Genomic DNA, 18,194 nt, shown 5'->3' with positions numbered 1-18,194 from the left:
TCCATTCTGTCAGGGTTATGATCTACTGCTAATAAATAATGGGCAAGCAGCAAATAATAGAACATCAGTATTACGGCATTTTAGAACTCAAAGTAGATCGATGATCCAGAGATGTATGCATGCAGCTATAGCCATGAACGTGACTTCAAGTAAGGCATTTAACACTCAATTTCTCTGTTAAACAACAGAGGGGTGTGTTTGCAGGGTAAAGTGTGTGCAGTTCAGGATTTTTCTATGAATTTAAAGAAGGAATCTGCTAAATAAAAGCAAGGATGTATCAGAGTTTTTTTCTTTCATTAAAAAATGTATTATTTTGGAATACCAATATGCCATTATCACTTTTACAATTGTTATACCTTTGGCATAGCAGATTTAATTAAATAAGATGATGGTCACGGCTAAGAACATCAGTAGTCCCTCTCTCTCATAACGCTGGTATTATTAGTAGTAGTCCTTTATATGATAGGATACTCCCTCCCACTTTTTTTGCCCCCTGCTAAAAAGAGAACACACCCACAGAATATATGCCTTTGTGGTTTTGGACACTGTTGGCTAGCTATGGACTGTCCACTGTAATAGATAGTTGTGTATTTTATCTCTTTCCATTGATTTCCCAGTTGGTGCATGATACATGTCACATTCTGGCATATCTGGGATCATTCCCAGAATTCCTGGGTTTGATGATGCTATCGGTGTCATCAGTTTCCAGCATTAAGTGTTGTTTGTTCTAAGACTGAATGAGAATATACACTTACAACCAATATACAACCAATTTTGGAAGTGCAACAATGCTGCCTAGAGAGTATGTCAGTGCCTCATCTTTGTTCCTCTCACAAATGTGAGCCCTACATTGCAAAGAAATGTAAAACTTTAGTCTTGTTTTGGCAGAGATAATAGAAGCCTGCTCCGTACTTTCTGCTCTAAAGTGGTTTTCCTCTGTGCTGTAATTTAGTCTGACTCCATGCCATGAAGTCAGACTAAATTACAAGAATCATGAGGTCATGAGGTTGACAGATGCTGTCAGTCTTTTTGAAAAGGATGTTTTTTGTTTGCACAGTGCTACTTTATAATGCACGTCATTAATTTATTGTTATTAACATCATATAGAGCTGTCACTGCTTGAGAGACAGTTGTTTGTGAAATAAAACTCACATTTCAATGCTAGGCTTTCAAATTTCCCCAGTGATATAATCATTACTTTCTATTACTGGAAATTGTAAGGATGGAAAAGCATGAGCTCATCCCTGCAGGAACTCATAATAAGTCTCTAAGTGATTCTCTGTCTCTCTTTTTGCATTTTCTGTACCCTCATCTTTACACATCTGTGTTTATAAATGTCTGTACCGTTGCTTTCTGCTTTCGTTTTTGTTCTAGGTGATAAAGCTGTCATTTGAAGAGTTTGACCTGGAAAGAGGATATGACACATTAACTGTGGGAGACGGAGGCAAGATAGGAGACACTCGGAGAGTACTCTATGTGTAAGCACTAATTATATTTTCTGGCCCATGATATAGTAATGTTGACATATAGCAATATAGAACAAGCTAATGGTGGTAATCACAAGGACAATTGCAAACACATGGATGTTTTTGTGCAGGTACATATTTGATATACTGAACTGAATTATTGATTTCTGATGTTTTGAGGGAACTGTTGGAGTTCAATTCGTACACATTACAAGAGGTGTGAAGGATTAGGCTTTTATTAGTATTAATACAGTGTTCTAGGCTATGTAAATAATTAAAATGAACTTGAATTAAAGTAGAAAGTGATACACCAGTAATGCTTCTTGACAGGTTGTGATAATGTCTGCCTATTTTTGTGTGTGTGTGTGTGTGTGTGTGTGTGTGTGTGTGTGTGTAGACTCACTGGCTCCAGTGTTCCTGACCTCATCGTCAGCTTGTCCAATCAGATGTGGCTACACCTGCAGTCAGATGATACTATCGGCTCAGCAGGGTTTAAAGCAGTCTATGAAGGTATGGCTTCCATCACAATGAATACAACAACTTTAAATGCAATTTCTACGTCACGTTTTTCTTTCTCTGTCTCTGATATACACACACACACACACACACACACACACACACACACACACACACACACACACACACACATACACACAGTCATAATGGAGTGTGAAAGTCATGGCCTTGCTGACGTGCTGATTCAGTAGTAACACAACTGTTGTTGTTTGTGCTGCATGTGAGTGTGTGTGCGACTGTGCATTACAAGAAGGTGATAAAGTAGTTGTGAGTTAATCAGTTGATCATTTTGCTTGCGTGTTTTTCATATTATGCCAAAGCTGACACTAATAAAGAGATAAAGGTGGTGACAGTCATAGTGTCACAAGGTGAGAGGGACAGATGTAGATGTTCCTCTAAATACTTATTCATTAGAACAATACATTTATTATATTTATGTCCCCCAAAGAGGTTATGCTTTCACCTGTATGTTTGTTTGTCAGCAGGATTATACAAATAGCACTGAACCCATTTGCATCAAACTGGGTGGAGGGATGGGGCATCGCCCAGTGGAAACCCGTCAAATTTTGGTGCAGATCTGGTTAAAGGGTTGGATCCAGGAATATTTTTAATCACTTTCCAAACCATTATGAAATATGGCATTTTTTGACATTTTGTCAATTTCACAGGAAATAATGTTTGGATCTTGATAGACATAGATGGTTTTGAGATCTATGAGTTTGTACAATTTGGTGCAGACACAGATGATAATCTGGATCTGGTGTAAGCAAATGTGTGGCCTTGGCTGAGGTATGTGTTATATATTTGATTACATACTGCATCTTACCATGTCAATGCAGCGCTTTAAATCGAATTCAGCTGGTACTAAACTAAATGGAATTCACTTGAAACAAAGAGTGAGACAGGTAGAGAGAGAGGTAATTTGATAAATGTATAGACAGAGGAAGAGGGACAACAAGAAACTGACAGAGTATGACAGAATGACAAATAGAGTGAGAAGAAATACTGTCTCAGAGAGACTGGGGGAGAGCGAGAGAGGAAGAAAGAGAGTGAGAGAGATAAAGGTTGTGCTCTTGACTCCGCTTAGCTATGTTTGATTCAGTGATGTTGCTGACAGTGTTGTTCAGGGTTAGTTACTCTTGTAGGGAATCAGAAAAGCGCCCAGTACCTGCAGAAACTCAGTGTGCATGCCTGCACTTCTTTAAATGTGATGTGAGACATTTAATATCATTTTACAGGGCTCAGCATAAGCCTGAAGTGGAACTGACCTTGATTTAATGGCTAAACTTATTTTATGTGTTTTAACATTTGTCCCAACAGCAATATGGGCCTTTTTCCTCTTTACACCTTGGCTAGGTGGTCCACCATTTATACATTTAAAGGCAATTACACATATGACAAAATGAAACTAAAAAAGACAGGAAGAAACAAACAAATAAACAAGAGGTCCTTAATGACCTCTACATGATCTTTAGTTTCAGTTTTTCCCCAGGATAAACAAACAACCGCCAGTGGTGTGTTTTGTGTGTGCTTCCTTGCGTGTATATATGTGATGCTGTCACAATGTATAATATCACCATGTTACACACTTTGATCAGTGTTACCCCCTGAGAGCTCTTAGGTTTTCAGCCCTGCAGGAAAACCCAATACGTGCATGTAGATGTGTAGCTGTCTTGTTTTTGAATGCCGTAATGTTACACTTCACAGTTAATCACAGCAGCTCTGTGTGTTTGTAATTTTGTATGTGTGTGTTTGTATGTTTGAGAGAGAGAGGGAGAGAGATTGTGAGAGAGAAAAAGAATCCATAAAAACAAACCACTTCTGGGAAAATTGGAACACTCTAATCAAACAAAAACATGAGGACCTACCCATTCAAAATGGAGATGCATGGGTAAACCACTTCTCCAATCTCTTTGGTCCAACAGAGGAAAATTAACAGCAAAAACACATACAAGATAAAGTACGAAGTTCAGAGTCAACCATAAAAGACTGTCAGAACCAGCTAGACTCCGTAATTACATAATAAACAACAGGAATAAATGAAATCCTTGTAAACCAAGAACGCCTGTAGTGTTGACGACATCCCAAAAAATTGATAAAGTTCACAGACCTCAAATTCAAACTGGCTATACTAAAACTTTTTAACATCGTCCTTCAATCCAGGCTCTTCCTCAATATTTGGAACCAAAGACTGATACACTGCTCCACAAAAGTTGGACGAGAGACAAATTCAACCCCAAGCAACAACCATAGGATCTTTTTCAAAAGCAACCTCTGGAAAATCCTCTGAATGATCATAAACCACAAACTCTGTCAACTCCACACTGAAAATAATGTCCTGAGCAAATCCCAAATTGTTTTTTTTTTTTTTTTTTTTACCAAATTATAGTACAACAGACCATATCTTCACCCCCATCACCCTAATTGACAACCAAGTAAACAAAAGCAAATGATTCTCCTGCTTTGTTGACATCAAAAAAGCCTATGATTCAATTTGGCATTATGGTCTGCATCACTTACTGAACAACAAGTGCACAAAAAACACAGACTTCTTTCCCCTAAAGCTGGGCAGCAGAAAAGGATGTAGCTTGCGTCTGAACCTCCTAACAAACAAAGAAGGGCTACGACAGCACCTTGATCTTCTGCACCAATTCTCTCAGACCTGGGCCTTGACAGTGAATCTAACCAAAATTTCTGGTATTCCCAAAAAACACCCGACACTAACTAACCCTAACCTTAACCCAAAATCTCAAAGTTCTATGTAGATACCATTGCTCTTCAACATACAAAAAACTTTTCTCAACACAGCCTAAACATCAGCACCACAGGTAACTTCAACAAGACTGTGAACACCCTGAGAGACAAGACAAGAAGGGTGTTTTACATCATCAAAATGAACATAAAGTTGGACATCCCAATTCAGATCCAGCTTAAAATACTGAACCCCATTATAGAACTTATTTCACTTCTATGGTTGCAAGGTTTTGGGGTCCACTGGGGTCCCCTGCATGCGAAAAAAATCCACATCCAATGGAAATCTTAAAATATTGCATGCAAAGGAGAATTAAGATGATACCCACTAATAATAAAAATTCAAAAAAAAGCACTTAATTTTAAAATCTCCTAAAAGAAAGTGACCTGACGCTCTCCTTCACAAAGCTCTCAGCTACTGAGAGACCCTAGTGAGAAGCCCCCTAGACCAGCTGGTTCTGGGACTTTGCTGACAAACATTTCTAAGAAAACAAAAAGTATTTGACACATTTGTTGGGAAGAATAAACCAGTGGCAGATTACCTGACCATGGTGACCGATCCAAAACAAAGGAAATCCTCGACCATGCACAGATTCAGTGAGCACAGCCTTGCCATGGAGAGAGACCGCCACACAATCAGAATTGGCTCCCCAGACTAGATAGACTGTACAGCTACCGTACACAGTACAAGGTGGAAACTGAGCTGCACTTTTTAACCACTTGCCAACTTAACCGAGACATCAGAGACAAACACTGCCCACAGGTTACAACCACCGAAAAGACTCGCGGTTATTAACAGAAAACATCCATTTCATCTGGGCGTAACAAAGCAATGTGCAAACACAGCAGCAAGATTTATGAGCTGTTGTGACCAAACTGTCAAATCACTTGTTTTCTTGCACTGACCATTTGTACAGTACTTATCTCTATACATAGATATACTCACTGTACATTTAAATATAAAAAAGATAAAATTTTGCTCAATCAATCAATCAGTCAGTCAGTCAGTCAGTCCGTCCGTCCGTCCGTCCGTCCGTCCGTCCGTCCGTCCATCCATCTTCACACCTCGACAATATACACGTCTGTTTCACATGCAAGTAAAGTCCTTTTGAATTGGACTGAATGGTAGAAAGAGAGAGAGAGACTTAACATCATAAACACACAGCCCATTATGGTAATTGAAGCTTTCAGTGAAATGCTGCTGCCAAGTTTTCAGACTGATGGCAACTGGCTGTGAAAAGTATAATGATGTAAATAATTTAAAAATGTTTTTTTTTGCTCATCAAAGGACTGAAAATTAGCATTGAATGCCTTTAGATTCTTTTGTGGTATCTGCAGTATCAGTGTTATTATGTTTCTTCATGAAAAGTCGTACGTTGAAACATATTTTAACTTGACTTTGTTATTGCAAAAATCAACCTCAAAATGCAGACAATAATCATGTATTAATGTTGTGAAAAGGATAGTTTGGTTAGTTTGACAACTGATTCCCAGGTTTTAGAGAAACTGTCTCTTGTGGGTTGATGTGAAATAAACTCTGATACACTTAACTTTGGCTGGATAACTTTAGAGAAGACTGGCGTTGACCAGACGATTCTAAACTGTCAAAAGTCTTCAAAAGGGAAAGCCTGATAATGTTTATAAAGCTACAAAATAACTCTGATGCACTTCTGTTCAGTTGGTCTTGACTTGGCTTATTGCGCATGTAGACAAAAACAATGTTACTTGGAGCATGTGGCAAAGAAAGAATAAAGGACGTGGACAAAACGGTAAAATGCAACATGGCTAAGAGCCATGAGTTTTTGTGGTGGAGCTTAGAGCTAAAAGCTATGAGCTACAGAGGCGGGCTTGTGTGAATTGATCATGACTTTTTTATCCCCTGGGGGCTAGTGCACGTTTCAGGTGCGTTACCCGTCTTCTCCTGTGTTTCAACTTGGATAAGAGAGTAATTTTCCATGGAACTTTTGAATTGTTTAATTGTTTTTTCATTTCATTTCTCAAGCTAATAGTCTATAAATGTGGATTACACAGCATTTCTTTGACTGTGATCAGGTTGTGTATCTCTGTGAAATGCTGAGGTCATCGTTAAGCAGTGAGAGAAGGGTCCTTTGTCTCTGTTTCTTATCAATTTGATAGTTTGATGGTGGGAAGAGTAACAAAGTGTCAATTTTGGGTCCATATCTCTGCATGTCCTTACAATGAAGTTCTTTAACAGCTTGTGACTGATGCCAGGCCAGGTATGTCCGCTACAATACACTGCCAAATACTTATGTAGCCTTGTGTTAGTTCAGTTGGATTCTTTCTGCACTGTGGTTTTCTATTCCTAAGTCCATCAGCCTAGTATTGTGAATTCAATCCAGTTTTTTATTGATTTGACTTGTATGACTCCAACCTATTCACTTCCTCTCCCTGACAACCAGGACAGGTGGCCTCCTGTTCCTTGGGTGATCCCCTACAACCTTGTTGGTATTGCGGATATTGAGCTTTGGGTGATTGTCCTTTCCCCATGGGATAAAGCTCTTTATTAGTTTTCTGTGCTCCTCTGTATAAATAGTCTCTAAGTAAAGAAAGCATGTTTCTCACTGAAAATTATTCACTGGAATGATACATCAAAATAGTGATGACTCTCATTTCTCCAAAATACACATAATATCTGTAATGCTACATGGCCACACTTAAAAATTAAAATCTTTGTAAATTAGGGCGCCTCTCTCCACTTCAATTGAATAACTTTGATTGGTAAATGTATTCACTAATATAATAAATCCAATCAGTTTAATATCAGAAGCTGTGATTTCTTGAGTCAATGTATCATCTGGTCTCTATTTCATAGTAACACAACAGGACATTGGTTGAGTTTAAGTAAATAGATGTATTAACTGACTAATACTACAGGGTAAATGCAGTGTTTGATAATCACCAAGATGAACAGTGAAGCAAAAGAACAGGATTAATCAATAGTGGATAAAATGAACTGTGTACTGCATTGGGCAATGGTGGGAGAGAATATGTTTTGTCTATTTACTATATGGCTATACAACTAAATGATACTAAGATGGCCATGAATGAAATTTGAAAAAGAAAAAGAATTGTTAAAATAATAATATTTAATCTCAACATCAACCCAGTCATGAGCAGATTATCAAGATCTCGCCTACTGTGCGTTGCGCTGTAGCTGGAGATTTTCCCTTGTCTGAACCCGAAGTAGTTGGTGTTGGGAGCTGGGAACTTCTTCACGACAAAGTCTGGGGTGGTTTCCCTGGAGGCAATGTAGCTTATGGTAACTGGTTCCACTTGTTCTCTCAGCTGATCGTCAGTCTGCCAGCAGGCTTTTGCACCGCTATTGATTTATCTGTGTGTAGTCAGGTACAGATCGTGTAGCCTGCCTGTGTCTCTTGTGGGTTGATGTGAAATAAAGCTCTAATTGTGGAACTTAACTTTAGGTAGATTACTTCAGAGAAGATTGGCGTTGGCCAGGAGACTCAAAAAATTTCAAAAATCTTTAAAACAGACTGGGGTGATGATGATTAAAATGTTTGTATTCTGAAGCACTGCTGATGTTTGATTCAGTTGGTTTTGACTTGGCTTGTAAAAATAAAAGACATCATGTGTAGACAAAGAAAAAGTTACTTGGAGCATGTGGCAAAAGAAAGAACAAAAAATGTGGACAAAAATGATAAAGGAGGAACCAAATGCAAAACTAAGTGCTTAGTGCCTGGTCAGAATTGGAATGTGGCTTGTGATTTATGATTCTATTGATTTTAGAGACAGGGTTCACACTTTAGTGATGATCATTGTCCTTTTGTTGTTACTTTTCCTGTATAAGTAACAGTCAAATACATTTTCGGGTCCATTACTACCATCTACATGTCCTTACTATGAACATCTCTAATAGCTTTTGACTGATGCCAGACTAGGGATATTTGCTGCACATTTTTATCAAATTCCTTCAAAGTCTTTATTACATATGAGTCAGATTGTAAACTGCAACTTTACTGGTTGGGAGATGCATACTACTGTGAGGCAGTAATTCAACCTTGTTTTATTTTCTATTGTCAGTTATGTAGATTCCTTTGTATGATATGTGACTGTTGGAAAGGAAAGGAGAAGTTATACTGAGCTGTAAAATCTACATTCTGCATCAATAAAACTCTATAAACAGAAAGAAAATGAAGGAAATGAAGAAAGAGAAAGAAGAAACTTAAAAAAAGACAAAGGAATGAGTGAGAGTTCTGTCATTATGAGTTACCATAATGACAGACTTACCAGGGGCTCAAGATCGCTGATATCCATCTTGACACTTGTCAACTGCGTGACATCTAGCTGTGGGCCACACACACACACACACACACACACACACACACACACACACACACGCCTGCCAAGTCTTTGAGTATTCTATTCTTGTGGGTGTACTTACATCCCAACAGATAGTAAATGCGTAGAACACACACGCACACACACACATACACACATACACACACACACACGCAGCTCACCTTGAGATGTATTTGCCCAAAGCGAATCCAGGAGCATGGTGGAGCATGTGTTACAAGATGACAGATGTCTGGTGGAATGTCAAAATTTAGGAAGGGAGAGAGGTAAGAGCTGTGGATAAAAACACACTCCCAGGTGAAGGAAAAAAATGAGTGACAAAATGAATGGAATATGATTACAGGCCAGTTTGGCAGTACTGCTAATGTGCCAATAAAGCACACTATATTGAATCAGATTGAGAGACAGCAGCGATAAGAAGAAAATAGAACACAATGGGAGGGAAGGACAGCAACAATTTGAAAGGATGACAGACAGAGACAAACGGAGAAAAAAATAAAGGAAACAAAGGACCGACACAACATAGGTATGTGAAACTCTGTATGCGGGAAACAGTCATATTTTATACAATGTCACAACCATCAGTGTTGCTTTCTTCGATTTTAACCTCCTGCTGGTTATTTAACAAGAATAAGGATGGATTAGTGTGTGTGTTTGCATCTAACTGTGTGCCTCCGCTTATTGTTTTGCCTTTCACAATTAAAGCTGAATTGCACTACAATTACCTTGATGACAATTAACTGTGCAAAGGGGAACATTAAAATAATTTCTCAAAGGTTGTATTTCATTTCTTAATACAGCAATGTAAAATAACACAAGCCATGTTCACAGTTTATACTGCTCTGCACATCCTTATTAACATTGTTGCTAATCTTCTTTTTGCCATTTGTTCATGTGTTGACAGCCTAATGAGAACTGCTGCCAGTTCTCTGTCAAAGAAAGTAGTTTATTACATAAATTTTAAGTATGGTTCCTCTGTGAGACTGAAGCCTTTTGTGTTCAGACCGCATGAGAAGGGTGTGTTTGCAGGTTGCAGTTTTATTCAAAGTAGGGCTGTCCCAAACGATTATTCTTTAAACGATTAATCTAGCGATTATTTTTTTGATTGTTCGACTAATCTAACGATTATTTTTTTTATTAACCTAACAGTAATTTTATTGCAATTATTTTCCAGTTAGTCATTTAACCTCCTAGGACCTGGCGTCCACATATGTGGACCTCACATTTTGGGTTCTCAAGACCACAATACTAACTTTTTCTCAACAAGGGCCTGGTGACCACATATGAGGATATTATACTGCCACTCGGTAATCGAAATTTAAAACTAATGTCCTCATGTGGACATCATTTTTCTCAGGTCCCAATCAGCCTAAATAGCAAAGAGAAATTAAAAATGCACGCCATGCAAGAGTTCGGGTCTTAGGAGGTTAATATAACAATTTGCCCTGTCCAACACACACACACACACACACACACACACACACAAAAAAACATTTTTAACATTTCCCAAACTTTGGAGACCGTGTGCGAGCCTTTTTTGCCGCGTGTTGCTCCACACGCTTCGTCGTACTGCTAGTAGACACCGCCATGTTGTTCAAATAGATTACACAGACGCAAATCATTCATGTAGTCAATGACTTCAATTACGTCACCGCGTTGTCCCAGCCCTTGCGCTGCGCTTGTATCCGGGTAAACCAAAGACGATGGATATAAACGGTCCCATTAGAAAGTTCCAGTTTTGTTCTATGAACATTTACCCTGTGTGGTTTTACACGACGCGTCGACACTAAAATTCCACGTCGAATAATTTTTATAATCGTCAACGTCGATTACGTCGGATAATCGTCCAAGCCCTAATTCAAAGACATACCAAATCAAAAATTCAGCCACTTTAATCTTAACTCTAACCATTATTGTCTCCCTCCTTTTTATTTGAGGGGTCACATATTGTAGAGTACTGTAGTGACAAATATGCTAAAATACTAACCTTTGGAAATATAGTAGCCATTTTCCACTGCATAGTACCAGCTCAACCTAATTCTACTCGTTGCCTTCTTTGGGTTTGGTCAAAAGTTGTGGATAGTAACTGGTACCTGGTACTTTTTCTTTTTTGGGATCACCTCCACCAAGGTTCCAAATGAGGTGGAGCAATACCAAAAGGTGATCTGAAAACCCTGCGGACTACTGATTGGTCTGAGAGAATCGTCACAACTGCATCATCATTGTGCACATTTGGTACAAGACGACCCATTTTAAACGGCCAAGTGACTGTACACTGCTCATAGTAGCCTGTTACATTTCTGTTAGTTAATGTACTATACTAGGAGCTGCAGATGTTTCTCTGTTTAGTATCACGTCGATATCCTCCATTATTCAAGTGTGTGTCACGTTGAAGATGATGTCACGATAGTTTCATGCGTTGTCACTATAGTAATAACGCTGTATTGAGGGGGTACTCGCTGCAGTGGAGGAACCAAAAGAAAGTTGAGTCAGTGGAAAAACACTACATGGCTACATCACTATAAACACCATACGGAATATTCAGATTCGTCACACAGACAATCTAAAAATCAATGTAAGCATTTATTGCATTTTAACCCCACCTCTCAAGCTAGACAGATCCTTAGCTGAATATCACCATATCACATGCTGACAACAATTATCTGCATAAAAACATGGCCCCCTGTGTTGTGTGTGTTACAGAGATAGAACGGGGAGGCTGTGGTGATCCCGGGGTGCCGGCATTTGGACGTCGTAGCGGTGATCGCTTTCAACATGCCGACGTGTTGACCTTCTTTTGCCAGTCGGCCTTTGAACTTGTGGGTGAAAGGACCATCACATGTCAGCACAATAACCAGTGGTCTGGAAATAAACCCAGTTGTGTCTGTAAGTACAATTGTTTTGGTTGTGTTAACTGTAGATCTTTTTTTTTTTTTAATCTCAATTTTGTGTTATTCTTCTTTTTTTTCTCTCTTACTTAGCGCTGTATCCATCAGTCTGCCTTCCTGCTTGCATTCTTAACCAATTACCTATCAGCTTAACCTCTTACCTTCCTGTCTTTCCTCCTTTGTTTCTTCCTCTTTGTAGTCTCATGTTTCTTCAACTTCACGGCTCCATCAGGAACTGTATTGTCTCCGAATTACCCAGAAGAGTATGGGAACAACCTCAACTGTGTGTGGTTGATTATCTCTGAACCAGGAAGCCGCATTCATCTCCTCTTCTCTGACTTTGACCTGGAGCCACAGTTCGACTGGTTGGTGGTCAAAGATGAAGGTAATTATATCTTAGTATTTCACTGCAATTTTGTAAACTTAGTATAACACTTTTGTATAACCCCTTTTTAAGAAGGCAGTTTAGACCTTAGGATATGGATTTACATATCATTCATTTCTGAACTATGGATGAATGTGTATACAACAGAAATGGTAAAATAATTTTGTGGGGCCAGTCATCCTTTCTCAGCTTGTCAAGATCTTAGTCTAGATCCATAGGTACGGAGAATTTCAGATTGGATTTGGTTCATGAATGGCTGGCTGGGAAACTAGGTGGATGGATAGTTGTCATGTTTTGTATTGTTTCAACACGTCTACAATTTTCTACTTCACACAGAACACAGGGCAATTAGATCGCTGTTCCCTATTGTAATAAAGGTTATTGATTTAAAATGAATCAAGCAAAGGCCTGGTTTGACTGGCTGGTCATTAAAGATGACGTGTTTAATTGACTAGCTGTAAAACTGTCCCTCTGCAGGGATGTTATTTTGAAGCAGTGTTTGGAAATTGCATGGCAATTAGTGCTGTTGCACTGAATAAACTATAATTAAAGTTGTTGTAAAGTCAGTTTGTTCATCTTTGTGATGAAGACCAAAAACTGTAAATGACATGTCTCATTGAAATTATGTCTCATGTAAGAAGTATTCCTTAAAAAATCATGAGAATGTTTAAGTTTTAAAAAGTGTTAGTATGTTTTACTATGACAAAAGTGGTCAACCATGAACAGATGTTGGTCTATAAATACTGTAGCTTGTCAAGGATCAATGTTCACTAATGTGATGGTTACTAATTAGTGTATAGAAGGTTTTTTTTTTTTTTTTTAAATGTGTTTATTAATTTTCAATAAGCAGACATACAAAAGACAAGACTAGACAAACTAATAAAACAACAAGAAGCTGGGGACAACAACAGAAAAAATCAAAAACCCAAACAGAAGGATCAGTTCCAGATAGATGTGACAGGTACATTATACAGAATGAGATACAGTGGGAGCCGAGAAAGAAGAGAAACCAAAAAAGAGAAAAAAAAAAAAAAACCAACAACCGAGAAACAAAAACACAAGGGCATTTTATACAAATGCCCTTATCAGTATAGCAGAGATGTTTACATTAATATAGTCAAGAAATGGTCTCCATATTCTCTCAAAGGCATTAGTTTTGGAGTGCAAAAGACAGGTAAGGAAGTCCAGAGGTATGTACTCCATTATTGTCCTGTGCCATCCCACCACTGAGGGGGGTTTATCTGAGGACCAGTGCTGTAGAATATTTTTCCTGGCACAAAATGACATAACATTATACAGTTTCTTCTGGTACATATCAGTCACACGATCACTGGGAAGGCCCAGAAGGAGAGAAACCGGGTCGAGATCGAGGTCCTTCTTCAGAACCTTTTGCATTTCAAATAAGACATCACTCCAATAATTTTGTATTTTCACACAGGACCAGAAACAGTGAGTAAGATCACCGATTTCTGTCTTACTTTTAAGACAGAATGGAGAGACATCCTTCCTGTATTTGGAGAGACGGTTTGGACCAACATGTGCTCTATGCAGTATCTTAAATTGCATCGCTCTTGTCCGGTTACAAACAGTTATTCTCCTCGCATTATCCCAGATGTCCTCCCACATCTCCTCAGTAATCACAACACCCAGTTCCCTCTCCCAGACCACCCCCAGCGTCCGAGCGCTGAGATTTGAGCTGTCTCTCAGACCGGTATAAAAGTTTTTAATGGAAGCATGGCCCTGAGAGAGAAGTACTTGTTTCTCTATCTGTGTGACATTCGTATCAGCAAGCAGAGATGTGTCCTTTACAGTAAAATCTCTCACCTGAAAGTAACGAAAAAGATCATTTCTTGATATGCCATATTTTTCCATAACTTGACTGAAAGACATGAGGGTAGGACCATCAAAGAGATCACCCAGGGAAGAGATACCCCCAGCTGCCCAGCCTCTAAAAGCCCCATCCAAGGTTCCCGGGAGAAAGTCAGGGTTATCAGCGATCGGAGTAAAAACTGACGTAAACCCTGATCTGCCTTCCATATGTCGTGTGATCCTCCATGCTCTAACAGTATTAATTGTAACTGGGTTGCTGCAAAGCCTTTTAATACACTTCAGTTTGTCAATAAATAGTAGATTTTTCAGAGGACATCCGGATAAGGACCTCTCAAGGTCAAGCCAAATTGAGGAGGCCTCATCTTTAATCCAATCAGCTATATATCTTAGATGGGCACTTAATTGATATCTCTTAATATCTGGGAGATCCAGACCACCCATAGTGCTTGGTAACTGCAACACTGACATCCTGATCCGTGGTCGACGTTTACTCCAGATAATGGAACTAAACCAACCATACAGTTTTTTCACTATTTTATGATTGAATAAAATGGGAAGCATTTGTATGGGATAAAGCAAACGTGGAAGAATATTCATTTTCACAAGTGAGATTCGGCCCAGCCATGATATTGGAAGATTATGCCATCTCTCCATATCTTGTTTAATCTCATCAAATAGTGGGCTAAAGTTAGCTTGAAACAACTAATTGAATTTAGGTGTGATTCATATACCCAAGTATATGAATCCAGCAGCCTAATAGCTTCCGCTAAAGGCTCGATTGCCAGTGCGAACAAAAGTGGCGACAAGGGGCAGCCCTGTCTGCTACCCCTCTGGACCACAAAATTTGTGGACCTAAGTCCGTTAGTTAAAACTGCAGCCATTGATTGCGTATAGAGAACCTTCACCCACCTAACAAAGTCATCACCTAAGCCGAACTGATCAAGTGTAAAAAATAAATAAGACCATTCGACGCGGTCGAAGGCCTTTTCCGCATCTAGGGAGATCACAAGACCGTCTATTTCACGCTGTTCAGATAGCTGAATGACATTTAGCAATCTCCTAATGTTGTTATAAGAATTACGGCCCTTAATGAATCCAGTTTGATCCTCCTTCACTATGATTGGTAAAAGACGTTCTAAGCGTCTAGCTAAAACTTTAGAAAGAATTTTTAAATCCACATTCAAAAGTGAGATCGGCCTGTACGAGGCGCAATCTTCAGGGCATTTCCCTTTTTTAAGAATCAGTGAGATATTTGCTTCCCGTAATGATGGTGGAAGGGTGCCACATTCAAAGGAGTGGTTAAACATCATCATCATAGCTCTGATAAAAGACTTTGAAATTCTTTATAGAACTCACTACCAAGACCATCACTGCCTGGTGCTTTGCCTGTTTGAAGGAGTTGAATGGCCTCACGCAGTTCAGCCGCAGAGATAGGGGCATTTAATTCAGATTTTTGATCTTGTGATATAGTTGGGAGATCCGGTTCGGAAAAGAAAGCTTCCATTAGTGTTTTAGCATCGGAAACCTGTTCCGACTGATACAATTTTGTATAGAAATTTCTAAAAGTTTCATTAATTAGTTTAGAATCAGAGGAGCGAGTCCCCGTCCCATCTAAAATTGACTCAATAATTTGAGAGGCCCTTTGCTTTTTTGTCAAATTGGCTAGATATCTTCCTGGTTTGTCCCCATGTTCAAATAATCTTTGTTTTGCATACCCTAATTTTTCCCCCGCCTTTTTTGTTAGTAAGGAATCTAATGTAGAGCGAATAGCAATAATTTCCTTCAATTTAGCTGCTTTAGGTTTCTTGACATATTCCTTCTCCGATCTACTTAACCTTCCCTCTAGTAAAGCTTGCTGTTCCATATTTTTACATCTTTTAGTAGCAGTATAGGATATGATCAACCCTCTGGCATAGGCCTTGGAGGTCTCCCAGAGCAGAGATGGATTAACAGAGGGGGAGTTAATGGTGAGGAAATACCTAAATTCTGTAGTGAAATATGATATGAAATTATGATCTTTTAGAATTGAGGTGTCAATTCTCCAATTTGCGGGTTTCTTAGAGAGTCTCTTAAATGCAACATTCATATACACTGCTGCGTGATCCGATATTATAATGTTTCCAATTGAACAGGAGGCAACAGATTCTATAAACTGTTTTGGGGCAAAAAAGTAGTCAATTCTTGTGTAACAGTTGTGTGGATTAGAAAAAAAGGTGAATTCCTTGTCCGCAGGGTGAAGAGTCCTCCAAACATCTGCATATCCAAAGTCCTCACAGAGACCAATTATTTGTTTTGATTGTTTTGATAGGGATAGAGCACCTGAAGGAAACCTGTCCATCAAAGGATTCATAAGACAATTAAAGTCACCTCCTACAACAGTACTTTCCACCGCAAGATCAGATAATTTGGCAAATGCCTCCACCAAAAAATCAAGAGGATGACATGGAGGACAGTAGACATTTAAGAGAGCAAAGTTCTCCCCATGTAAGGAAGCTGAAATAAGTACAAAGCGTCCATATTTATCTTTTATACACTTTGACACTTTAACTGGTAAATTTTTTCTAATGAGTATCGCCACCCCTCTGCTTTTGGTGGTAAAAGATGAGAAAAAGACTTGATCAAAGCCACACTGCTGCAGCTTCAAATGCTCCTCATCATTCAGGTGTGTTTCCTGCAGCATAGCGATGTCAATCCTTTCCTTTTTTAAAGATAACAATATTTTTTTCCTTTTGATGGGTGAGTGGCTTCCCTTAATATTCCAAGTGCACAGCCTTAACGTATCACAGGACATAACATTTTTTAGAAAAGATTTAAGCTTCCAGATGTATCACACCCCTCATGCAGACTCTGTACCTGATTGTAACCCAGCTGGACCCACAGAAAAAGACAACACAAACAACAAGTAACAGAAGTGCCAACAGCACTGTGGGTGGAACCTTCCCCAAGTGATAACCAGGGGATTACCATAACCTCTTCCATCACCAAACACTAACTTGGTTAACTTCTCTTACAGCTCCAAGCTCAAGCAACACCACCAGAATGATATTAATATCCAATCTTGAACAAGGATGAGCAGACCAAAAATAAATGAATAAACTAAAAGAGAGAGGGAAAGAGACAAAAACAAAACAACAAAAAGAAAAGCAAATAAACAAATTAAAAAAACAAATAACAAAATAAACAAATTAGTTAAATAAGTAAGTAAAAAATAAATAAATTAAAAAAAAAAAAAGAAAAAATCTTTATCCCCACTCCTCCAGAAAAAAAACAAAAACAAATAAAAGTACCCTCTATGACATTGGCTTACACCATGTTATCAGCCACCCATAATCACCATAAACATAAGATAGTAGGGCAAAGGTTGTCATTTGAAATTATTCAGTTTTGGTCCCGTGAGCCATCATACAGATGTATGATCTGCTCACAAACAAAGTTCAAAACAAGTTGAACAAGTAGTCCAGACCTATAACCTGCCCACAAACATAAACAGATCAGCTAGTGACTCACGTGTAGTTCATCTCAGAGTGTCAACAAAGGCCACGGCCTTAGCGGGGGAGTCGAAGCTCCTGGCCTCCGCATCGTGGATTACTTTCAGCGTAGCCGGGTATAGCATCATGTATTTGTTTGTCAACGAAGTTGTGGAACCTGATTAGGACGGGTCGTGGTCGCTGGTTCGGTCCCGGCTTTGGAGCTAGCGTGCGGTGAGCCTTTTCAATTTTGACGCGGCCGGCTTTCGTCTCCAGCTCAAGCAGGTTGGGTATCCAGTTCGTTTGTTGGGTTAGTCCCCTCCACGTCTTCTGGTAGACCAATAACCCGTACATTTTTCTCCTACCTCTGTTCTCGAGGTCGTCGATGAGCTCGGCCATTCTCTGTATTTGGTTTTCAAGCCCCCGGACCCGCGCCTCCACCGTGTCGGAGGTGTGTTCGACCGCAGCGATCCTATTCTCTGCCTCGGTGGTCCTCTCCTCGATCTTTTTCAGCTGCTCTGCGTGGGCCTGTACAGTCTGGGACAAAGGCCCCAGC

The 18,194-nt window shown here is 39.2% G+C and overlaps 1 protein-coding gene across 1 annotated transcript in view; it reads left to right on the top strand.

The window, feature by feature from the left end:
- The window catches only part of LOC111645918 (CUB and sushi domain-containing protein 1-like), a 282,987-nt gene that overhangs the window by 122,972 nt on the left and 141,821 nt on the right, over positions 1-18,194 (top strand). The window contains exons 9-12 of the mRNA XM_087170782.1: positions 1,375-1,478; positions 1,864-1,976; positions 11,772-11,954; positions 12,156-12,341. Of these exons, the coding sequence (XP_087026908.1) occupies positions 1,375-1,478; positions 1,864-1,976; positions 11,772-11,954; positions 12,156-12,341 (586 nt within the window). The remainder of the gene's footprint in view (positions 1-1,374; positions 1,479-1,863; positions 1,977-11,771; positions 11,955-12,155; positions 12,342-18,194) is intronic.

Source organism: Seriola lalandi, unplaced genomic scaffold, assembly GCF_002814215.2.
Source record: "Seriola lalandi dorsalis isolate HSWRI2012SDOR001 ecotype SW California unplaced genomic scaffold, Sedor1 jcf7180002054959, whole genome shotgun sequence".
Taxonomy (NCBI): Eukaryota; Metazoa; Chordata; class Actinopteri; order Carangiformes; family Carangidae; genus Seriola; species Seriola lalandi.
The sequence above is the reverse complement of the archived record's forward strand: the minus strand, read 5'-3'. Positions and strand labels throughout refer to the sequence as shown.